The sequence below is a fragment of the Oryx dammah genome, unplaced genomic scaffold, assembly GCF_014754425.2.
Source record: "Oryx dammah isolate SB20612 unplaced genomic scaffold, SCBI_Odam_1.1 HiC_scaffold_13, whole genome shotgun sequence".
In the NCBI taxonomy this organism is placed as follows: domain Eukaryota; kingdom Metazoa; phylum Chordata; class Mammalia; order Artiodactyla; family Bovidae; genus Oryx; species Oryx dammah.
In genome coordinates, this window is record NW_024070197.1 from 38,440,885 (window position 1) to 38,464,418 (window position 23,534).

The 23,534-nt window shown below is 56.6% G+C and overlaps 3 protein-coding genes across 15 annotated transcripts in view; 1 reads left to right on the top strand and 2 right to left on the bottom strand.

Annotated features, from left to right (window-relative positions):
* CNOT1 (CCR4-NOT transcription complex subunit 1) overlaps positions 1-1,119 on the top strand; it is an 84,287-nt gene extending 83,168 nt beyond the window's left edge. For 4 of the 7 annotated variants that reach the window (XR_005723383.1, XM_040253862.1, XM_040253864.1 and 1 more), the window contains one exon: positions 40-385. Coding sequence is in view for 6 of the 7 variants with exons in the window: in XM_040253862.1 (XP_040109796.1) it covers positions 40-118 (79 nt within the window). In the remaining variant the exon portion in view is untranslated. Of the gene's footprint in view, positions 1-39 lie in introns of all 7 variants that reach the window. The other 3 variants (XM_040253868.1, XM_040253866.1, XM_040253865.1) reach the window with 2 other exon arrangements.
* Positions 692-5,419, bottom strand: SETD6 (SET domain containing 6, protein lysine methyltransferase). Of its 3 annotated transcripts, XM_040253869.1 has the most exons (8): positions 4,898-5,220; positions 4,673-4,817; positions 4,458-4,599; positions 4,127-4,321; positions 3,886-4,006; positions 2,662-2,842; positions 2,401-2,543; positions 692-2,247 (listed from the first exon to the last, which is right to left on the bottom strand). In XM_040253869.1, exons 2-8 carry the CDS (start codon positions 4,776-4,778, stop codon positions 1,942-1,944), a joined length of 1,194 nt encoding a protein of 397 aa, XP_040109803.1. In that variant the 5' UTR covers positions 4,779-4,817; positions 4,898-5,220; the 3' UTR covers positions 692-1,941. The 3 variants fall into 3 exon arrangements, 2 of the variants coding, with proteins under 2 accessions (XP_040109803.1, XP_040109804.1); XM_040253870.1 differs by lacking the exon at positions 3,886-4,006 and having other exon boundaries at positions 4,458-4,817; positions 4,898-5,215; XR_005723384.1 differs by having other exon boundaries at positions 1,399-2,247; positions 3,757-4,006; positions 4,127-4,817; positions 4,898-5,419.
* A 1,116-nt stretch (positions 5,420-6,535) lies between these two features.
* Positions 6,536-23,534, bottom strand: part of NDRG4 (NDRG family member 4) — a 42,467-nt gene continuing 25,468 nt past the window's right edge. For 2 of the 5 annotated variants that reach the window (XM_040253873.1, XM_040253871.1), the window contains exons 4-17: positions 16,419-16,524; positions 16,027-16,147; positions 15,876-15,938; positions 15,660-15,720; positions 14,263-14,349; positions 14,034-14,090; positions 13,570-13,673; positions 12,676-12,732; positions 12,522-12,573; positions 11,515-11,562; positions 11,312-11,347; positions 11,146-11,197; positions 9,422-9,460; positions 6,536-8,661 (exon numbers count right to left, since the gene is read on the bottom strand). In XM_040253873.1, coding sequence (XP_040109807.1) covers positions 8,507-8,661; positions 9,422-9,460; positions 11,146-11,197; positions 11,312-11,347; positions 11,515-11,562; positions 12,522-12,573; positions 12,676-12,732; positions 13,570-13,673; positions 14,034-14,090; positions 14,263-14,349; positions 15,660-15,720; positions 15,876-15,938; positions 16,027-16,147; positions 16,419-16,524 — 1,038 coding nt within the window. In that variant the 3' untranslated portion in view covers positions 6,536-8,506. Of the gene's footprint in view, positions 8,662-9,421; positions 9,461-11,145; positions 11,198-11,311; positions 11,348-11,514; positions 11,563-12,521; positions 12,574-12,675; positions 12,733-13,569; positions 13,674-14,033; positions 14,091-14,262; positions 14,350-15,659; positions 15,721-15,875; positions 15,939-16,026; positions 16,148-16,418; positions 16,525-20,005; positions 20,319-23,534 lie in introns of those variants that run through there. The other 3 variants (XM_040253874.1, XM_040253875.1, XM_040253872.1) reach the window with 3 other exon arrangements.

Sequence of the window (23,534 nt, forward strand, 5' to 3'; positions counted from 1 at the left end):
TATTTTTCTCACCAGCTTGTACTTGTCTTCATTCTTCAGGTTATTCCAGTCCGTCGCACAGTGCTGCATGGGACAAAAGCAGGCTCAGCAAGTAATGGAAGGGACAGGTGCCAGTTAGATGGAACCACATCTCTGTTGTAAATGTGTCTGCCTGGAGGTCCCACTGTACCAAGTTCATAAACTGGCTGAAGATCCTTTCAGCTCTTCCTGACTTTCCCAGCCCTTTGGTTCTTAGGTATCTGCCCCAATTACTGTTTGGGTCAGCTACCTGTCTATGTGGACACGTTCCAAAGTTTAAATGCATTTTTTTGACTCTTGGCCAAAATTTAGAAGATGCTGTGAATATCATTTTGAACTTGTGTAAATATATGAAAGAGAAAACCTTTGTCTGAAACTTCTTGGGTTTGTGCAAAATGTGTTCAAGGCAACTAGGTAAACTGGTACCTGCCCAATTTATAATGGAAGGAGCTGCTGATGCCATGCACTTGTCTGGGGGTGGAGTGGGGGTGGGGCATAGCACCATGTCTTCTGACATTCCAGGTGTCTCAAAGAATAGCAAGAAAGCCAGTTTAAATATTGTGTAACTTAAAAAAAAAATATGGACAGGGACCTTGAAAATCACCCAGTTGTTTTTTAAAAATGTGGATGTGTAGAATCTGCTATGCTAGGAACATGTGCAGTTCACATTTGGGATCCCACAGGTTTTTATTTTACCTCTTCCCCACATCTACAGCTTGCTGCTGGGAGAGCATCATTTTCTCTTTCCTGCTAGAGAACACACTCTCTTGGGCCCTGTGAGACACTTTTTATAAAGGGAAGCCAAACCAGGCCTAAAGCCCCCCCATCTCTCATTACAGTAACTTGTAAATTGTGCAGAAAGGAGCCAAATAGTATGAATTGCCCTTCCCCATTAACCCAATGAATGGCCATACAGGCTGAATTCAACAACCAAGTCAAAAGGACCAATACAGCCCCTTTTGTAAGGATTTTGAATGTTTTGTAAGTGTATTGGTCCGTGTGTTGTATTTCGTAGCCTTTCTAGTTCCTGGACTTTAGCCTCCCTACTTCTTGTATGTGTATGCATACTGTAGTCAAACATTAAAGTTATGACACACACGAGTCCACTGTGCCTTTCTCAGTAGCAGCCAGTGCTGGTGGTGAGGAGGAAAGTGGACCACCCAGCCTTCCCATTGGGGAACACCAACTTTTGCTGAATGCTAGGTTTTTCCACTCCCAATGTAGCATCTTTAAATAAGGAAGTGATTTCTGTGTAGTGTTTTCCTTTTCCTTTCTAAAAGTTAATTGCACCAGGTTTCTGTGGTTAAACTCAAAATGCCAGTTTTAAAAAATAGACCTTCATGGTGTTTTGATACAATTTTTAAAAGAAAAGGAATAGGAGTAGGTACATATTTTATATTTATCCCACTTGAAATATATACAAGATAAATAGAAATCTTACATGGGGGCTTGTATGTCACTGGTGTCTTAGGCTGCTAAGGAATTAAAATAACTGCTCAGAGTTCCAGTAACATAGCTTACTCAATCCTCCAACAGGAAGTTTTTTTAAAAAGGGAAAGTGGTTGCTCAAGATAGACCTACCAGGTCTACTTTCAAGCTCCATGTTATTAAATGCTAGACTACAACAAAATGTGTCACTATCACATTTCTGCTTTGGTTCAAACTTGATAACAAAACAGTTACAAAGTTTATCAGTGTTAGTAACAGCAGCAATTCACAAGTCTACTGCTCCTGATCCTTCAGCATGTCACTCTTACCTTGGAGTTCATCCTATTTTGTTAACAATTTCGCTACTTTTCCTTTTGGTATTAGTACAAAACACAAAGCAAAAGATCCAAATTTTACTTCTTTCCAAGCATCAGTGCATACTAGCTTAGCATGAAATTCCTCTTTGGGATACTCCTTCAGGCAGAAGGGAGCCTGCTAACGTGTCAGCTCCAACAGCCGGTGTAGAATCATCTTCTGACCGTAACGCACCTGTAAGGCTTGCTGTTCCCTCCAGCTAAGTGCCGCATAGACCTCCTTGTTGCTGAGTAAATCTTGCTCAGTTTTCAAGTCTGTGGCATAGGTTTGCAGGGTCAACAAAACACTGTCCCGAAGAAGCTGTCTCCATGATGCTTTGAGTTTGGGGATATCTGTGATTGTCAGGCTGTCTTCTTTACTTTTATCATCTTCCCATCCATTCTGGTCTTTAAACTCTCTGAACTCCTCAGCAGACATGCACAGTACCTAGAAGCAACCATGGGGCCCTTTGAAGTAGGATGTAATACTTGCAAGTTTCTGAAACTGATTCAGAGAAGCTGGCCTATCCCGGCAGCATTTGCATGTACTCTGCCCAGGCCACCTTTCCTCTAGCTCTAAATACTCATTTTGAGCATTTACCTTGAGTGTAGCGGCCAGTTCCTCTTCAGTCAGTACCTCTTCACGCCCAATCACGAAGGCTCCCTCTTCCCCTACCATCTCCAATTTGCATAAGAAATCCCAGCGTTCATACAGTAGGAGCCTTTCAGCTTCAACTTTTGTTCCTATAGATAGAAAAGTACCGGTGTGAAAGTCTTGGTAAACCCCAAACCTCATTTCTCCTTAGTCCACAAAAAGGGGGCAAGGACAGACACATACACCAGTGTGAGTTAAACCACTCACCCTGTAACGCGGCTTCACGAACAGTCACCATCTGAATGTCAGCTGTGTCATTCGTGTTGTCAGGATATGGTTCAGCAAAACCATACATGTGAATCAGTTGCCAGTTAGCCATTTGCCCGTAAGTGTTGAAGATCTCATGGCCTTTAGGAATGGGCTGAATGGCCACCATCCGAAGACAAGTCTGGGGTGGAAGGGTTCAGAAGCTGGGGTCAAATCCTTTCCGGACCATCCCTAAGAATATGACTTCGCTCCTAGGAAAGTATAGTTCCCTCCAACAGGTATAGTTCAGCGATGAGACTGATGCTGTACCTACCAACATTCTACTATTAGTTAAGATCCTGTGCTGTAGAATAAAACAAATGAGGCTTGTAGAAGTCTAAACAGCCCAATGCTTTAGTAGGTGAAACCTCTGCTCAGTCATCTCAAGCACTTCAAAAAGTTGCTAGCTTTAAAAAATGAATTAAGGAGGACTTCCTGGTGGTCTTAGTGGTTAAGACTCCAAGCTTCCACTGCAGAAAGGTGTGGGTTCCATCCCTGCTTGGGGAACTAAGATCCCATGTGCCGCACAGTGCAGCCAAAAAAAAAACCCCAAATCAAAGGAAATTCACTGGTGGTTCAGAGGTTAGGACTCAATCCCTGGTTGGGTAACTAAGATATCCGCAGCTCTGCAAAAAAAAAGCCAACAAAAAAACCACAACCCAGATCAAAGAAGGAACAGCAAATGGAGACAAGGTTTTAAAAATAACAGCCATTTCCTAACTTTTAACTCCGTAAACTTACATCTTTTCTTGCAACTTTCCTCTTAGCAAATAGATATAAACACAGACCTGGTATCATCTTAAACCCTTTCTTAGGAACATCCCCTCTTCTGAAAAGTACTGACGCTATGGCTGTTTCAGATTGTTGTCCAAAGGGCCCTGACACAATCTCAGCTCATTGGCACTGTACAGAACAGACCTAAAGCACCAAAACAATGATGGCACAGGTTTAGCAGAGGATTAACCCCAACTTTCTTTGAAGGCTTTAATTTGCATTCAGAGAATTTCACTGTAATATGCAAGCAGAGTACATAGCGGAGGAACTAATTTCACCTACTCATTTCTAGTATGAGGAGAACTGAGCCCATTTGGCTCAACTGCCAGGCCAGCATGAAGAAGACATTGGTTGGATTCAAATGCCCAAGCATCAAGGCACAGAAACAAGAACTGGGAGGGATCCACTCACTGGAGAGTATTCTAGATTGGCATTGTGATTGGCTAAATGGTTTAGTATGTCTGCAGCAGGCACCATCAAAGGGGAGTTTGGCTCCTTTTCATCATCCTCTTCCTCCAGTGGTTCCTGAAAGCTGCCACAGAGAGAACTTGGCTAAAGCCCAGTGTTGGGGTGGGGCCCACTGTTCTTTCCCTTCTGGTCACTCAACAGAGTTCTAAAGAAGAGAGTCCTTTGCAAGGCTCTACTCACTGACCTGTAGGCCATCACAAGAGCCACGAGCTGGCGGTAGAGTTCCAGACATCGGACCCTGGGGCTGAAAAGATCGGGGTGGGCATCCATGAAAGGCAGCACAATGGAATAATACTCGCTGCGGATGTTGGCCAAATCCTTCTCCACGGCCTCGGGTACGCCTGTGCCTTGCAGCAATCGCCGGCGCTCCTCCTCTGGCCTGCAGTGACATCCCCACCCAGGTTCTTCACCCAATCTACCGAGACTAGCGCTTGGCACCCGTGTCCCAAGGGCAAGCGGTTCGAGCCAGGCAACGTACGGTGTTGGCGCTCCCCATCCCATCCTACGGCTCTCACCAGAACATGGGGTGCTCCAAGCGGCCCAGCTCGGGCCAGAGCGCAAAGTAGGGGCTCCAGGGCGAGGCCGGGGCCTGCATCTCGTGGAGTAGCGCCAGCAGCAGCGGCACCCAGCCCGACTGGCTCTGCAGCGCGCCTCGCTCTGGGGGAGACACGGAGATTAGGGACCCCGCGGGCCCAACTCCGCATCTCTCCACCCCTGTCGGCGTGCCCACCTCGTTCCAGCACGCCGCTGATGGAGCAGGTGTGCTGCGACAGGAGCGCGGCCCGCGGCACCGCGAACAGCAGTTCACCGGGCTGCACGCTCTCCCGGGCCACCATGCCGTAGCCGGCCACCGTGCCCTGCCGGCTCACCGCGACCTGAGCAGAGAGAATGGCCGCTCAGAGCTGGCCCGCGTCCGCTTCCCCGCTGCACCCGCCTCCCCCAGTCCCCCTCTCACCTTGGGACTCAGCTCCAGTCCCACCCGCTGGCACCAGCTCAGGAAGCTGGCCACCGGGGCCGGGTCTTCGTCGCTGCTCGCAGGCCCGGCCACCTAAGACAGGCAAGCGCAGTGGCGCGGCCCCGCCCGGGAGAGCTCGATGTGGGCGGAGAAGACGGGAGCGCGCGCGCGGAGGAAGAAGGCCCAGGGTTGGGGAGGGGACGCGAAGAGCGGCGAATGACCCGCGGCAGGGCGCGGAGCGCGCGCGCCAGGAGGGCGGGAGAGTGGCGTGGCGCGGTGGAAAGGGGTGCACCCGCGCCGCCCGCCGTGACTTACCCGCCGGCGCTTCGCCTGGGTCGCCATGCTCCGAGGGCACGGAGCCTCCCGCGTCTGTAGACCCGCACCGGCGCTTCCGGCGTCCGGGGGCCGGACCTTCGAGGGCGGGGCCTATTTCCCCGCTCCGGAGCACGTGACGTTCATTTCGCCTTCGCGCGGAAGACAAGCAAGGATTTGCACTCAGCACGGAGTCGGACACGACTGAAGCGACTTAGCAGCAGCAGCAGCTTTTGAAATATGCTGGAGAAGACTCTTGAGAGTCCCTTGGACTGCAAGGAGATCCAACCAGTCCATCCTAAGGAAATCATTCCTGAATATTCATTGGAAGGACTGATGCTGAAGCTGAAACTCCCAATACTTTGGCCACCTGATGGGAAGAACTGACTCATTGGAAAAGACCCTGATGCTGGGAAAGATTGAAGGCGGGAGGAGAAGGGGACGACAGAGGATGAGATGGTTGGATAGCATCACCGACTCAATGGACATGGGTTTGAGTAGGCTCCGGGAGTTGGCTATGGACAGGGAGGCCTGGCGTGCTGCAGTCCATGGGGTCGCAAAGAGACGGACACGACTGGGCGACTGAACTGAACTGAACTGATATCATCCCCGCTGAAAAATCTTTGAGGCCAAGTGTCCGCAGCTGGGTTTAGAAGACGTGCGGTTGGGTGCATGAAGGTGTGTCCTTTTGCCGCCTTGAGCGTGGTCTGAGCCAGGCACAACGCTTTCCCGCTTAGGTCTCTGACAGCAGAGGTAAAAGCCCGGTTGAAGTGCAAAATCTGGTTTCTGGATGCGAAGGGAAGGCCTCGCGAGAGGTCGGCTGGGAGCGCGAATAGAGCCGTTTGCGTATTGTTTCGTGGGGAGTGGGCGGGGCTCTTCAAACTAGAGCAGACCTCGTCTTGCTTCTGCAGAGCAGAAGGAGGGGTTTGCTTTTATTTACTTGGTTCTTTCGTAACTGACAAACAGCAGGATAGTGAATGAATCAGAAATGGTGGTTAAACACGGGGAAATAGCATGTCGTTAAATTTAAGAAATTAAAGGCAGCAAATACAGAGATTACAGATCTGGGTTTTGAAGTCAATTACTGCCAAGGTCAGCTCCCACTTTGGTCTCTTGTTAGGGCAAATTCAGTTTTCTTAGCTGTGAAACTAGGATAATTAATATCTACCTTGTGGAATGTGACAAGATCTGGAAATACAAAGACGGATGGAAATGCCTTTCTTCACTATAAACGTTCAACCCTACCTAAAACCCAGGAAGCACCAGCCTCACCAGCTTATACTTCCTCTTTCAAAGCGTCCCACGATAGGCACAGCATCACCATACTCAAATTCTTCTTATTACTTTATTAGTTTTTCAGCACAGTTAACTCTTTCTATGTTGACAAGGGGTTTTGTTTTACATTTTGTCATCTCAAAGTCTCACGACATCAGCCACCAGAATACACAAGAGTAGGCTCTTCACTTTGTACAGAGAGGAAAATAATAAATTCCATTAAAAGTTCACTTTGACCAAAGAAGACACAACCTCCAATGGAAAGCCACACGCGGGGGTACCCAATATACATATATATATAATGTATAGATATTTATAGATATCTCATCTGAAAGAACACAGAAAAGAAATCCAAGTTTCACAGCGCTATCTACAGTAAGGGATTAATTCTACCAGCTTTTCAAACAGTCACATTTGATATTCAGAGGAAGCACGCGAGTGAACAGAACTGGGGGCAGACTAACACTCCACTGGGCTCTAGAGCAGTCTAGAGTGATGGCTTAAGAGTATAAAAGGGGGTGACGTGTGCAGAGGAAATGTGGATGCAGGCGTCCCCTCAGCCCCACACGCACCCACCCCCCTCCACAGTCCTGCATTTTTCACTGCCCTCTCCTCTTCTCTTTGCTCATTTGGGGGCTTATGGCAATTGATTTAAGCTCAGAGACAAATGGCTTCTGGTTTCCGGGCCAGGAGATTCTACCTGGTAAGGGGGGTGGATAGGAAGTATATGGCACAGTGCTGGGCTTCAGGTGACAGGAAGGGGCTGGGGTGTGTGGGGAGCCTTGCTCTTCTGCCTGGCCCTTGTTCACTTCCAGAAATGTTACCTCCCACCCCTGGACCCAGCAAGCCCCAGCCTAGGCCTCCTCCACCTGACTAGGATGGTGATGTGGGGCTACCTTGGACAGTTTTCTCCACATGAGCATGCTCAGTGATGCCCGCATGAAACGCTGGCAGAGCTTGATGAGAACTCTCTCTAGAAATGTTTCTAGTGACCTTGGCCACGCTGCTGCTGACTGAGCTGTCTTCCATGGAACCTGGGGGCACAAAGGGGGGTCTCTGAGGGAACTCTGTGGGAACTCTGAGCCGCCACTGTCTGCAGGCTTCCAAAAGCAGTCACCACGAAGTTCTCAGAAGTGCATCCAACACTCAAAGGCTATCCCAGCCTCTAACCTCAGCCCCAGTCAGCTCCCTATGGAGGCAGAGGACCAGGTGACATTCTGCCTCGGGGCCTTGGCTCAGCAGCGGGCCAGGGCCAGGAGGTGGCCGAGTGTGGGGCTGGAAGGGACAGTCTGTGGGGTTCCTGGCCTCCAGGTCCTCCGTGTTCTGTCTTCCTCAGGCGAAGCAGCCCCCTTCAGCCCCTGCCTGCCTGGCCCTACAGCACCAGGCCTGCCAGGAGAGCAACCGCTAAACTGCTGCCTGGGAGTAGCGCCCCCTTGTGGCTTCTGTTCAGACGATTGTCATAGGTGCTAAGACCAGAAACAGATGTGCTCGGTGTTGGGGCTGCAGGGTAAAGGGGCTGGCTCCTGGTTTTCACACCAGCGCAGGAGCTGGACCCCGTTTTCCTGCTTGCCCAGCACCCACCATCTCAAAACCTCCTCCCCATCTTCAAACCTGCCTGGCCCAGGGGGTCAACCCATGCTTGCTTTGACCCAGGATGTTATCCTGGATCCTGGTCAGAGGAGGACTCTGAGTCTTTCCTGAGCTAATCCCCTTCCCTCCCTGGAACGGTGCCCTTACTGTGCCTGGGCCTTGGGGAGTCGGAAGAGAGGGACTGAGTCAGCCAAGTTAACGAGGTGCGTGAGGGGAATGAGGTGGGGAGGAGTGAGCCCCTCAAACCATCTGGAGACTGTTCCGCTGCAGCTTCTAGACGGATCCCCTCTTCTTTTTAAACAAAAGAGAAGTAACCCCATTTCCTCCCCTTCGCCCTCACAAAAATAAAGGGGAAATGAGCCGCGAAAGGGTGGCCATGGGACGTCGATGTGGGTGGGGGCGCGAGTGGGTGTCTTCGCAGGACCTGGGGCTTCAACAGGACACCTCCATGGTGTGGTTGACCTGGCCCAGCCCCTCGCTGCTCTCCGAGTGGGTGCAGGCCTGCGGGCGGCCGCCGTCCACCGAGCTGGCGCTGGTGAGGGACGCGGTGCGAGAGCGGGCAAGACGAGTCATGCTGGCCGAGGGCACTGCGGACAGAGAAGGCACCGGGGGTGAGGACTGGCCAGCGGGGCAGGCACGGGCACGTGGGAGAAGGGAGGATTTACACAAGCAAAGCGGCCAGCGAGACCCGTTCTTCCGACGAAGGCACGGAGGCCCATCCGCAGCCAGGGCTCTACGGACATGCAACGCCAGCAACAGGGAGTGCGCCCAAGGGGCGGGGGCCACAGGGGCTGGCAGGACCCTCCTCACAAGAGCGGGCCAGAGCTGTGGCCCAGCGGGGCAGCAGCTGATGACCGACCAGGTGTCCTTGAGCCTGGGGAAGGATGGGACGTTCTTTCTAATTCTGCTTCCCTCAAGAGGACAATGGGGCCGGGTGGGGGATCAGTTCTGTAAAGAAGGGCAAGGTGTGGTAGCCTCAGACGGCCCTCAGTCCATTATTCAGAGAGTCACACAAGTGAGATAAACTCGCAGGGAGCAAATGCTTCCGTCCTGACCTCCGCCAGCCACCTGTCCAGCTCAGGCGTGGCTTGCCCCTGACCCCAGGCCTGACACCTCTGGCAGGTTCTGGCTCCAACTGCCAGGGCTCTGGAAGCCGTGGGGCCCCGGGGAACCTAGAAGCACGACTGGTCTAAAGCCTGGCCACTCCGGAGCCCTAACGGGATGGAGCCCACAGAAAAGCGGCAAGATGCGGCCTGGCTGCAGCACTGCATAGAGGGAGGAGCAGAGGGGCCCGGGCGAGCGTGGCGGGCGGGGGATCCATGCAGCAGGGGAGGGGCTGCGGGCTACCTGCTCCTCCACTCAGCCTTCGGTCCTTCAAGTATGCAACTAAGAGAGAAGACAGAGCCAGGGGGGCGGGGGGGGAGACACGGAACACGGGTGAAGAGGAGGTCGGGCGAGGCCCGGGCGTTGAGATGGGCCGGAGAGGAGAGGAGGGTACAGAGAGGCTGGGGGCAGGGCCGGAGCCTCAGGGCCCCCCCCCCGCCCCCCCATTACTGCAGCGGCCCCAGAAGGAGCCACTGATGTCAGTCTGCCCCGAGGAGCCCAGAGAGCAGGGTGGGGCACTCATCTGCCTCCGCTTCTCCAGGCTGGGCTATAGTCCTGGGGGCTCTGCCAACAAGGCCTTTGAGGACACCTAACCTGTTCCCGCACCCTCACCACTCCACTGGGCTCAGTATCCCCGTGGATAGAGGCCCATGCGTGCGTGCTCAGTCGTGTCCGACTCTTTGTGACCCTGTGGACCGTAGCCCGCCAGGCTCCCCTGACCATGGGATTCTCCAGGCAAGAATACTGGAGCGAGTTGCCATATCCTCCTCCAGGGGATCTTCCCGACCCAGGGATCGGACCCAGGTCTCTTGCATTGGTAGGTGGATTTTTTTCCCACTGAGCTGCCTGGGAAGCCCTGGATAGAGGCCTGTATAATCTCTCAAATCTTCCCAGGTCTTGAGCTGCCTGGTGGTATTCCTCCCAGGGCTCAAGGAACAGGTCCCAGCCCCGACAAATACCGCTTACCCACCCGTCCCAGCTGTGTTCTCCAGACAAGTACCGCTTAGCCACCCATCCCAGCTGTGTTCTTCAGGCACCTCCGCAGCTCTGTGTCCCTGCCGGGTCTCACTGTGGGGCTTGGCCTCTCGTTGCCCCACTTGTCCCCAGACAGGCTGGCAGGGGTCCCAGTCCCCTGGAGGCCGGGAGGAGTTCAATTCCTGGCTGGACCCCCCTCCTACCCCGGTCTTTCCCTATAGGCCTGTCCTACCAAGGAGACACAAGCTCCAGAGACTGAAGTGGAGGGGGAAGAAAACAAATTCAGGGAGAGGAAGTCTGCTTCTAGGAGGAGAGCCAGGCATAAGGGGGAGACGGGAGGAACTCGGGATACGCCTGTGTCACTGAAGGGCCGTGTGTGCATGTGGGAGAGGCTCCTGAGCAGGGTCTCAGCCCAGCACGAGGGGAAGCTGGAGGCGGCAGGGAGCCGGGAGGGGAAGCTGGAGGCGGCAGGGAGCCGGTTCCACCCACCCACAGCCCCTATGACCTCAGGGTCTTCAGGTCTGCTGCCCCCAGGCTTGGCTGCTTTCAGCTCTCCTCACAGCAAGATGGCCTCCTGTGCCTTCCCCAGTTCCCAGACTCCAGGCTCGCTTCTCTGCTGCCCCTCGCACCATCCAGCACCTTCCCAGCCCTTCTCGGGTGCTGGAGGCCCAGCTGGGGGCATGGTGTGGATGACTCACCCCCAGGCAGGCTTCCCTGGCAGGATTCAGCCCCAGGCCTGGGTCCCCTAGGGCTGGGAGAACCCCCTCACCCAAAAGGCCCACCCCTGCCATGAAAACAGTGCCCCAAAGCCTCCCTCTCCAAGGGCACAGGAGGGCAGGGATCGGCCTGGCATCACCAACTTAACTGCCTAGGCGAAGATGTCCTAGAAGTCCCCAGGCACAACATCCGGCCCTGGAAAAGGACTCGTGCTCACAGGCACACCTGCTGCCTGCTCCCTAGTCACCGGGGTGTGGTGGGGGGAGTACACTTACTGTAGCCCATGCCTTGCAGGAAGTATTTGAAGGCTTCAGTCAGCTTCCCCGGCTGCAGGACAAGGGACAGGCACAGGGTCTGATTGGCGGCCTGGGATTCGCGGAGGGGGGAGGTCCCACCCACCCTGGGCCAGGTAAGGGATGGGAGGAGGGCCAAGAGTCTCACCTGTGTGACCTGGGGGAGACCCCCGGAATCTGCCATCTGCAGGGAAAAGAAGGGGTGAACTGAACAGGGGCCACCTCCCACCACACCTTGCCTGTCCCTTGCAAACCTGGGCTGGTCCCCTGATCAGACACATCATCCTGCTCCCGTCTTGGCTGGGACCCCTCCCTGCACAGGGGCCCATGGTGGGGAGAGGGAGGCCTCACCTTCAGGAAGGTCGTGGTGGTTGGATCCAGTTTGGAGTTGCACTCGACCTGGGGACAAGGAGCAGCTTCAGCATGGTGAGGCACCTGAGGGGGTCAGGGGCGCCCCCTGCCCCAGGTGCTAAGGCAGGTTCTCTCCCCAGGGCTGGGAGACAGGGAGGGGGTGCAGGGGGTAGACACAGGCCAGCCAGCACCTCCCTGGGCACCTTCAGAAAGGTCAAGGCCCTGGGGATCTGGAAGCGGCTTCCTGAGGGCCTGAGACCCTCTGTTCCACTCACCACTGCTGGTGGGGTGGGGGCTGGGCCCAGTCCTCACAGCAAGCCAGGGCCACCTCCGCAGGAGAGGCTGGGGAAGCACCAGGGACCCCAGGAGTCAGGGGTCAAGGTGAGGGAGGGCCGAAGGTCAGCAGGAGACCTGAAGCCTCTGAAGCTGTGGCCCTGCCTGTGTTAAGACAGCAGGCACAGCCCCACCGCGCTCCCCCGGCCCTCGGGCACAATCTGGGTGCACACTGGGCAGGGGGGCTTCCCTGGGCATTCCTGAACCCCGGCTTTCTGTGCTAAGCGGGACACAAAACCCCCAGGCTGCCTGCTGTCAGAGTTCCAACAGGAGAGGTGACACATGGTCCCAGATGTAACGGGGTATGTGCTCCTGTGCTCACAGATTATTTCATAACCAGAGTCAGATTCTAGAGAAAAGAGAGGTCTTAGTCTCTGGGCCTAAAATGGGTCGAGACTGCAGAGGGGCTGCACTGCTGTGGGTCTGGCAGAGGGAATAAGTAGCCTGATCCTGGCCCCAGGGCCCTCCTGTCTCCAGGCTTCCCTCACCTGAAGGATGGGGTGGCTCCAGGCGGAAGTGCATGGCAAGATGGGGGAAAGTGGGATGAGGAGCCCGGCAGCCAGGGCCCACCCCGAGGCTTCCAGGGGCTGGGTCAAGGGTTGGCCTTGCGGGCCAGGAGCCAGTGACCCTTTACCCTTGCCTCCCACCCGCACCTGGGCACGATCCTCACTCACCACGCCATCCTCGGCAGGTGCGTTATCCCCGACCACCAGCATCACGGGGCAGCTGCAGGCACAGAGGAAGAGGGCCGTCTGGCCTGGGCACCGGAGCAAGGTGGGGGGCAGTGTGTGCAAGGGCCAGGTAGGCTGGAGGGGGAGGGCCACTCACCGGAGCGTCTTGGCGTTGGGCACTGTCCCAGGCCGGTTAATATCTAGGTCTCTGCGGCTGCGGGGAGGCAGAGGCGGGCATCCCAGGATGGGATCCCGGGGCGGTGTGTTGGAGCATGTCCCCGAGCCTGACCTGCTATATTTCAGCCATACCCAATCCCTCCACGTGGCAATTACGGCCCAACATCCATCCAGGTGCCGGGCTGGTCCCAGACTTGGGGCTCACGCTCTGGTGTCTCGACTGTGAGACAGATCCTCATGGATGCCATTGGTGAAATGGGGAGACAGGGACCTAAGGGCCTTAGGGCCCCCCGCATGTGACTTCTTCCCAGACTCTCCAGCTCATGCCAGATGGGCCCTCACGTTTGGCTGTCATCACGGGCTGTAACCACCATTGTGCTGGGAGTCCTGGGCCTTAGAGGGAGGCAGGCTGGGACTCCTCTCCCTCCCCAGTGTTTCTCTAGCACCATGCACACAGCAGGGGCTCAAGAAATATTTGTAGGAAAAAAGAGAAGGAAGGACATGCCCCTGGGAGCTGCAGGATACTCCCCTGCGGGACTAACCCGAAGGGGTTCCACCGAGCACTTCATCCCTCCTCCTCTCCACTTTGGGCTGGCTGTCAGCACTGAGGCTCAGGGTGGTGGAGGCAGGGGTGGCGCCCACATCCCCGACTGCTCCTGCCAGCGATGCCCTCTGCTCCAGCCCGGCTCGCCCTCTGCCCCTCCAGGGGTGTGACCCTGGGCAAGAGGTCACCCCTATCGGAGGCTGGATAGTCTGCTCTTCTGCCAGCCGGCCAGCAACCCGCCTCCTCCCTCGGACGGCTGAATCAGGGATCCCCCAGCTACGTGAGCCCTCCCGTCTTGGTGCTGCCATCCGGCCCCCCGGCCGCCCATACCTGTTGTACATGTTCCAGAAGAGCTGCAGGTTGGCCTGGTTCACCACGTTCGAGATCTGCTGCCGGTAACTCTGCACCAACTCTGTGTTGCTCACCAGCTCCTCCTGGATTCCCGGGGACGGGAGGAGGGGAAGGGGGCGGTGAGCGGCATCCACGGAGGGGAGCCACAGACAGGGACGTCAGAGTGGGCATCGCAGAGCAGCCCTTGCGCCACCCCCAGTGATGGTGGGGAGAGGGAGGCAGCAAGACTGTCGTGGGCAGCCCATGACCTTCAGAGGCGAGGGAGCCCCTCCCAGTCCTCGGCGTCGCAGTCTCCGGGCTCACCACAGGGCAGGGGTGCGGCAGCTCAGCGCAGATGCTACATCCACTGCCGATCCCGCCCCAGCCCACCCCAACCAGGCTCTTCGGGAGGCTCCTAGCCCGGCCACCCCACTCCTGCATGAGGTCGTCCCGCACACCCTTACCTGGCTGAAGAGGTGGGATAGCACCGTGTCGGGTAAAGTGCTGGTCAGGCCGGAGAGCTGCGGGCCGGGCGGAGGCCAGGGTAAGTGACGCCTCGCACGACCCCCGGCTCCGGCTCCGCCCCCGCCCCGGCTCCGGCCCGCCCCCGGCTCCGCTCCTGGCTCCACCCCGCTCCACCTCCGGCTGCGGCCTGCCCCCTGCTCTGGCCCCGTCCAGGTGGACCGCGCTCACCTTGGTGGCCGCCCAGTCGATCCAGCCTTTGCCGTTGGGGTCGATGTTCATCAGCACCAGCCCCTCCACCAGGTCGGGGAAGATGAGCTGGCGTGACAGGGAGACAGGACTTGAGGGGCGGGAGGGGGTGCAGGGAGCCCCAATCTTTCCACTTAGAAAACGGACTGTAAAGTTACAACCCTGCCTGTCTCGTGGGCGGTGAGGGTGGTAAGGGTCTGAAGAGGAGGGCGTGTTCTGTAAGGGCTTCCAAGGTGCAATCGATGACCAAGTGCCCTCAACTGAGAACTTGCGCCCCTTCCAGCCCTGCTCATCCTCCTCTCCACCTGGAACTTTTCACAATCCTTTTATTTGGAATCTATGCCTATATAACTGTTTCAGCTTTTAAATATATCTTTGAAGAGGTTCCCTCATAGCTCAGTTGGTAAAGAATCAGTCCACAATGCAGGAAACCCCAATTCGATTCCTGGGTCGAGAAGATCCCCTGGAGAAGGGAAAGGCTACCCACTCCAGTATTCTGGCCTGGAGAATTCCATGGACTGTATAGCCCATGGGGTCGCAGAGTCGGACAGGACTGAATGACTTTCACTTGAAGAGGTTGCTATTGCAACACTGAGGACTAAACATCTTCAATAAAATACTGTTTCTTTGCTTTCATAGAAAAAGCCCTAGTGATGTGAAGAAACTGAGCTTTCCAAAGCCTGTTCTGTGTTAGACATTGTAAAAGAGACTGGAGTTTTCCATTCGACTGTCTGCCCGTGTTTAGGAGAAAATGGTAATATATACATACTGCGGTCATGTCAAGGTTGTCTGGGGTGGCAGGGAATGACTGACAGTCAACAAGGTGGTTAAGTACTGCAGTTGAAACTGGAGTTGAAAATTCTTGGTCAGTTTTTTTGTTTTATTCTTTGTTTTGAAGAAAGAAATACTTTGAGTCCTAAAAATTAAGGTTTTCTTTTTAGAGGTGGAAAGCTTGCAGGCTCCTCCTGCCTGACATGATGTTTCTGAAATCTGACTTTTTTTAAACCGCAAAACTTAATGTAAGTGTAATTTTTGGTTAAAAAATTATTCATGTTTAAGTATTACTCTAATTAGTGAATGAGGAATTAGGATAATCCTTACTTAGTGGCTCATTAGTTGTATAGCTTGTTGGTTTTGGATAATGGTTTGAGCAACTTACGGAGTATAGTGTTTTAAGGAAATGTATGAAAAAATTAACTTTTTTGTTTTTTAAAGTTAATTTCCTTGGAGGAAAGAAAGAAAAAAGGACTTTTCTAAGTGAAGAGGAAGTAGAGGGAGGAAGAGAGGAAGAAAGAACACAGAAAGTTCCTGCAGGATTGCCCCTGGGGGGACCAGTCCTGGGATTAGCTGGGCCTGGGGGTGGTGGTGGGTAGACTTACTGCAAACTTGGCCAGCACATATGCTCCGGCTCCCACTCCGATGCCAATCACGTACTTGAACCTGACAGAGAGCATGCTGGTCAACTCCAGGGGTTTCTTTTCCCGTGATGGCCATCCAGTGCAGACCTAGCCATAGCCCTGAGCCCTCAGCTCGAAGCTGCTGGCTCTGTGGCGGTGGTGGGCACCTCCGGGGTGGGGGACTGGGCAGGGACTCACCCAAAGTGCTGTACCACACTGGGGAGCATGGCGGCCAGCTGCTCCATGGAGGGGAACTGGTACCTGCAGGTGGAGCAGGAAGTCAGGTCCGGGGCAGCTGGAGGTAGGGGGCCCTAGAGAAAGCTGGGGGCGGGGCGCTCCTGGTACCTACCCCTGAGGAAACTGTGACGCCCCCACCTGCTGACCGGGGGCATCCACGTGGCACACCACGAAGTGCTTGGTGATCTCCTGCATGTCCTCAAAATTGAAGAAGGTATTGAAGCACAGCTTGTCTGCAAAGACACAGCTCTCAGCTCTGGCTGAGCCAAGGAACCGGGGAAGTGGGAGGAAGGGATGGGGGGGTGGGGAGGCCCATGAGGCCCGCGGATGCTGGGAGGGAGGTCAAGGCAGAGGTGATGATCAGCCTCATGGTTCAGCGGGGAAACCAAGACCCACATGGCTGGAGGCATAGAGCTAAGCGTGAGTGGGGATCCACACAGCCTTGTGGGGAGGGAGGGGGCCTCACTATTCCGGCAGACCCTAGGCAGAGGAGGGCACACTTACGGTTGAGCCCCACGTCATGGTAGGTAAGGATAGCTGGGCGGTTTCCCTTGGGGGAGCCCCGGATCACCACGTGCAGAAGGCCGTAAGGCGTCTCGATGTCATGTTCCTGGAGGGGAGAGACCGCACTGGACCCTGTGGGCAGCCCCCACTCCTGGCTCTTCTGGGAAACGAGGCTGGGGAGCAGCCTGGGGGCTGCTGGGCCTATGGTGGGACCTTCACCCCTCCCCCCATAGGGTAGGCATCCCCTTTTCATCACCCCCAGCAGCCCCCGGAGGGGACAAACCAGAGGGTGCATCCCTCCCCGTGGGTGTTCAGCATAGGGGCAACATAAACTGAGCTGCACGTAAACATTCCGGTCTCCTCCGCAAACCAGCCAGCGGGGCGGCCCAGCCCAGCAGCACTCAGCCCTCCAGGGTCCAGTGAGGCCCATTTTTCCCCATCTCACTGCAGCCCCTCTGGGTTAGCTCTGCCATCCCCACCGAGTCCCACCCTCATCATGTTCCCCCTGGACTCAGAACCCTGCAAAAGGGCCGCAGCCCACCTAGAATCCACGGTGAAGACCCCATGCCAGCCAGTCCAGCCGCCCACCTCCACAGCTGTTCCTGTTTCCACCCCAGGCTCTTGCTCCTGCCTCTCTGAGATCCCCAAGGCCTCCCTTGGGCAGGGCCAGGCTAGACACCATCCCCTCCCCCAAAGGCCTTCTGCAGTGGTGCCTCTGGGCTCCTCCTGGGTCAGCCCCCTTGGGTTTGCTGCTCGAGGTCATCAGTCCTTCAGGAAGCAGAAGCGGAGTGCTGCAGGTTCAGGGCCCACTCTGCCCCTTACTGTGTGACTCTGAGCGGGACACACACCTCTCTGTGCTTCAGCCACCTCTTTCTGAGCATCTCATGGGGGTTCAGGGAGAACGAGATGAGCTGATACCTGGCCCCAGAAAGGGGGCTGCCACTGGTGGGTGCATCCCCTGAGCCCTGCTGGCTGGTCTTTCTGGGAATTGGTCCCTCTTGGCCACTCACGGGCAGCCTTCCAGAGGGTCTGTCAAACTGAATAAACAGCCCTGCCCTCTCAGGAAGAGTCTTGGGGACTGTAGGAGGTGGCGGTCCCTCCAGGGGAGTTGGAGGTCGGGCTGAGGTCAAGGAGAATCACCATGTGACTGAGCACCTACTGTGTGCCAGGTGTTATGCGAGACAGAAGCAGCGCTTTTCCTCACCTTTTACGTGGAGTACACTCACATTCAGAGAGAAACAAAGTTTCTGCCTCCGATAAGAAAGGGGAGCCTTAGGTGACTGGCCTTCTTGGGTCAGGGCTCAGAGGACCACTGCCTGGCCCCCTCTCCAAAAGGGAAGGACTGGTGGTGCCAACCCTGGGGCCCAAGGCCACACCCCGGGAGCCACACTTCTGGGTCCACCGCAGCCTTTGCACGGCCCAGGCCTGTCCTTCTTCAGTAGCACTTCCTGCTCACTGACCAGACACTTTTCATGTACTTTCTGTTCACTCACAGAGGAGGAAACTGAGGCTGGCCAAGGAGCACTGACTTGCCCAAGGTCAAGCTCAGAGAGGGCAGGCAGGGTGGGCCTTGGGGGTGCCTCTCTCAGGCTGCTATATCTGAGGAAGAGATCCAGCTCCACCCAAGAGACTTCTGAGCAGACCCCTCCCCATAGTTGCCTGTCCCTGCTGGGGGGCCCTGCCTTATCCCCTCCGACCCCGGCCATGCTCTCTTGGCTCTGGAAGGTGGGGTAGGGAGCAGGAAGGGTGCATGGTGCTATGGAGGGGGCTGGGAGAAGGAGTTCAGTTCTATGAAGGGCAGGGAGCAGGGCAGGAAGGATGCCCAGTGCAATGAAGGATAGAAGCTGGGGCAGGAAAGACCCAGGCTGCTATGGAGGGTGTGATGGGGGCAGGAGAGGTGCAAAGTGCTATGAATGCTACAGGGTAGGGTGGGTGGGCAGAAGGAACTCAGTTCTGTGAAGGGCAAGGAATGGGGGCAGGAAGGACGCTCGGTGCTATGGAGGGTGGGGGCTGGGGCAGGAGAGGGCCCCCATGGCACTAGAGCTGCAATGCGCTGCCTGCGGCAGTGGGGTCAGCTCTAGCCCTGCAGAGCACGTCAGGGCCAAGAAGGGGTCTTCGCAGCTCTCCACCGCCCCTAAGTGTGTGTGTGTGTGTGTGTGTGTGCGTGAGGGGGTGCCTGCCCCAGTCTCGGTGTGATTGCCTGGGTCCCCATCCCCGCCCTGACCCACCCCCATCACCCCAGGACGGCGAGACTCAGCGTGGCGCTTGCCCCACTAAGGCTCAGCTCCCAGGGGACGGGAAGGGCTGGGGCTGGGCGCGCCGTCGTGGGCGCCGGCCCGGTTGCCCAGTGACCTTGGCTGAACCCTCCGCCGACCTCCCTGCACCCGCTCGGAACCAGAACTTCAGATCCAATTCATCCTGATAGAGGCCAGACGTCCCCAAGAGGGACGTCCCGAGGGCCGCAGGCGGACGCGCTCGGAGCCCCCCAACCCTCAGGGCCGAGGGCTCTCATTGGCTCCCGGTGACGTCAGAGCCCGTCCCCGCCTCCAGGTGGGCGCCAGCGCCAGGCACTGCGGCAGAGGGGAGGGGGCTCTGATGTCCTCTCTCTGCCTGTCCCGCTCCCTTCATCCATGACCTTGAGGGTTGGGGCGGGGAGTGGCGGGGGGAGCCCTGCGACTCGGGCTTCAGGACGCGCACGTGTGGGGCTGGTTGGATTCTTCTCGTCAACCACATCAATAATTCAGAGGACCAAGTCTGCAGCGGCGCGGAGGCGCTGACGTCGCTGCTTGGGTGCGGGTGTCAGAGGTGGCCCCATGGCTATTGGACCCCGCAGGGTAGGCCAGGGAGTAGAGGGATGGGTCTGCCCCTGCCTCTCCTTCTTAGAGTTAGAACTGCACGGATTCAGGGCACCTGCTGCCCCAGGGAGGAGGTGTCCTGTTTCCCCACCCTCCCCCCGCCTCCGCCCCCGCCCCGCCCCTCCAGGTCCTTACCCTGCTGGCTCATCGCCCCAGCATTGCCCTTCTATGCGCAGAAAATAAAGCACAGAGACGACCCCCTTCTCAGCTCCTCACCTGCAGGGACCCCAGCCTGACGGCCCAGTTAAAACCACACACAACCCAGACTTCTTTGCTTCTGCATGCAGTCCCCCCAAACAACCATGACAACCCCCGCAGGGTCAGGAGGTCAGACACCTGCAGGTACGGACCCCTCAGACGCCGCAGGGAACAGCTTCTGCAGCGTTGAAGGGGTCACAGGCGCCAGGCAGAGCTGGGCACGTGCCAGGCAGAGGGCACACTGTCAGTGGGATACACACACGCCCGCACACCCATCCACACGGGCTGACAGACAAGTCACAGCCCTCTTCGATTTCCGCAGAGATTTCAGTCTTCCCCGTCCTCCCCCGCGGACCCACCAACATTTCCTCCCAACCACGCAGCGGACCAGGGTCACCAGGAAGCCTGGGACCCGCTGATCTTGCCTTGTGACCCCCCAGGGTGCGCCAACTGAAAGCAGAAGCACCGCCGGACAGAGGCAGAGCACGCCCCCGCCTCCCCGCTGACCTCGCGGTCCCCAGAGTCCTCACTCACCCCATCCCAGCACTCCGGCATCTTGCCGAGGGAGGCCAGCCGCCTCGACCAGGAAGGGCAAACAAAGGCCTGAGTCACCCGAGTCCAGAGGGAGGGGGCTGCGCAGGTGGGAGACCAGCGGCTCTATGGTGGGGCCCCAGCTCGCGGGCCATTTATATGGGGAGCTGCCTGGCCTGGACTGGCCCCTCCTCCCTGCGGGGTTTGTGAGCAGCCACTCGCTCACCCGGAGCCCCTGCTCCTGGATTGGCTTTCAGGAGACAAAACTTGGCTCCGATTGGCTTCCACGGTCCTCGCTCACCCCGGTTTCTGCTCCTCCCACCCCCAGCAACACATACGTCGGGATGGTCCCCAGCGCCGGCAACCCACTCACCTCCCCCTCCCCGGCACAGAGGCTGGGAACCGCAGCGGCACACCGGGTCCCGAAAGACGAGAGGCCACATGTATAGGTGCGCCCGGTGGCAGGTACAGATTAGCCTCTCACAGCAGAGCAGGCCAGGGTGCCCTAGACAGCACAGCCCTTGACCCATACCCTGGGAGCAGGGAGAGCCTGAGCAGCTCCCAAGCTCAGCCTCCACATCGGGAAGGCCTGGATCCTGTCACCTGGAGAGGTGTGGGGAGTCACTGCTGCCTGCAGCAACTTGGGCCCTGACTCTACTCTAGGAGGCTGCTCCTCCTCCACCCGCAGGGTCTCCCCTTGGGCATTCCCCAATCTGCCCACATGTATGCCCAGTGCCTGCCCACTGGAGAAGGGAAATGAGGGTTCTGGGGCCAGGGGGCCTGGAGAGATTTCGGGACCAGGGATGTGGTGGGCATACACCAGCTCTGTCCTCCCGCACCCTCATCCTGCACCCAGGCCAGAGTTCCCCTGGAGAGAGAGGAGGTGGAACGGGGGCGGGGCAGCTTGTCCACGTGGACACGCCCGGCTCCGGATAGCCACACCCAGCCTTCTTTTCTGGGGTCACCCAGCCTGGGGCTTGGCTCTTGAGTCTCTGAGAAGCAGGACAGGTGCTGGGGGTTATGTGGCTCAGGATGTGGGTGAGGAGCTGGCTGGAGACCGGCAGGCAGGGTACTCAGACGAGAAGCAGGAGGCAAAGGAGAACACAGGAGGAGAGGAAATAGGCCAGGGAGGGGCGCAGAGGAGGGAGCCCAAGGACTGAGAGAAGCAGGAGCAACAAAGAGGGGCGGGCGCCCGCGCCCCCATTCTGTCACTTTGGTGAAGGAACCTGCCACTCGCCCCAGTCTGTATGGACAGCCGTGCATGCTGGCCGGCTGCCCTGGGGAAAGGCAGTCACCTCCCCGTCTCTGGGTGCCTAGTGACCTGGTCAGCACCCACCCTCGATGCTATTCCAGGCCACATCCTCTGCCTGCGGGGAGCGAGCATCAATAACTTCCCTTCCCCTTTCTGACCTCTCGCCATGTGGGCCTGGTGCAGAGTGCGGAGGCCTGTGCACTCCAAGGGCAGCCAGGACCTGGAACGGGAGTCCCCCAGCACCTCACGTCCTGCCCACGTTCCCTGTTCCACGGTCCCCATCCAATCTTATGCCCACCTGAACCTCTGAGTGGCCTTCTTCACCCTTGGGCCTAGGTGACCTTGGATACTAGCCACTGCAAGCCATGACCCCCCAATTCTGCTCAGCTCAATGGCTTCAAATCCCTAGACTTGAGTCGAAGTCTCAACTTTCCCATCCACTAGCTGCATGACCTCGGACAAGATTTTTTTCACTCCTCTGTGCCTTAGTCTCTTCAACTATCAAACAAGAATTGCGCCTTCCTCACAGAGCTCCTAGGAGGATGATAAGAAGCTACATACATCACTACAGACCCAACCCCAGGCCTGCCCAGGGGAGAAATGCAGTAATCTGTGTGCTTCTCCGAACTGTGGGTCTCTTCTTCCCTGGAGGTTATACAGTTGTTGGGGCTGAACAAGGCAGGCTCAGGTCCTGGGAGCCAAACCTTGCTAGTCTCTGCTGTGTGACCTCTGGCAAGTCAGTCAACTACTCTGAGCCGTCATATCTTAAATGGGAGAACAGCAAAGTAGCTGCTGGCATAAGTAGCTGCCAAGGATAATACATAATCTTCACAAGACCATATATGAGAAAGGATGAAGAATCTGAAGCACAGTGAAGTAAATTCTCCCACTCAGCGAGGAATCAGTGGAGCTTACCGGTACCTCACATTATTATTATCTTTTATTATTTTTAAAAATTTTGGCCACACCCTGAGGCACATGGGACCTTAGTTCCCTGACCAGGGATTGAACCCCAGCCCCCTGGACTGGAAGGCGGAATCTTAACCAATGGACCACCAGCGAAGTCCCATGAGGTCACATTATTAAGAGTTGTAAATGCTTAGTGCCTTAGTTCTCTAGCATGCCAGACTCCTATCTAAATGCTTTGCTATGTTACCTTATTTTGTCCTCTGAACATCCACTTTAGAAACAAGGAAAATGAAGCACAGAGAGGTCCTGCCTAACATCACACAGCCAGAGGGCTCAGAGCCAGGGGCTGCACGGAGGCCACTAGTCACAGTCAGCCCAGGGACGAGGGCACCATCATCAAGCCTACAAACACCCGGGGTCTGAGCTGCCTCACACTTGACCTCCAGGTTTGATCTGGAGGTCAAACCTGCCAGGGTTTGGCTACTACGAATGAGGTAGTGAGCTGTGCTGGTGGTCACATGGCAGGGTCACAACTTGGACCAAGTCCTTCTGCCTCCCCCACTAGCTGGGCCCCCTGAGGCCAGGGACTGAACAGGATAAAATCCTTGCCAGGCCTTGGCCCAGATAAGGACCATCCTGGCCGCTGCTTTACTTAACAAAAAGCAACCTGTGTGGAATAACCAGAGCAGAGAGTAAGGTGCTTTTTAATACATGCTGCCCTCTACCAAGCAAAGATCTTGAGAACCAGGGTCTCACACACATGGGGTGACCCACCCTGGCCTGGGCCCAGTATATGGGTACAGAGGACTCCAGGATTCTGTCACCTTTCACCCCCCAATCCACCTCCCAGGGTGTGTGTGTTTTGGGGGCTGGCAGCACCATTGGCATCTGAGGAGTCCCACTCAGGGCCAGGCAGCGGCTCGTTGCCCTGGATTTTATTTCAGTAGTCCCTCACACAGGAAGGGGGCTGTGTGTTCACACTCCTCGGCCCTCACTTGCAGCAAGGAGGACCAAGGGCACTCTGGCTGGCCTCGGCTACCTTGCGGACACACCCCTCCCCTGCCACTGGCTCTTGGATCCCCACTCCTCCAGGTCCCAAGCTGTCCTCCCTGGCAGCAGAGGCCTTTGTGATCGGAGTTGGAGCTCCCAGTAGACGGGAGCACGTGCCCAGGCACTGCTCTGACGCCTCCGCTGTGTCCTTGAAGGGGCACGTGACCCAGGGTCCAAAGCCTGGCTTAGATCCACATTCTCAGATCCTCGCTGCAGAGCCATGCTCCTGGGGGAGGAGTCTGCAGGCCGCTCCACCTCCCACGTCACCCCTGCGTCCAAACCACGAGGCCGAGGCTGTCATGGGTCTGAGAGACTGACCTA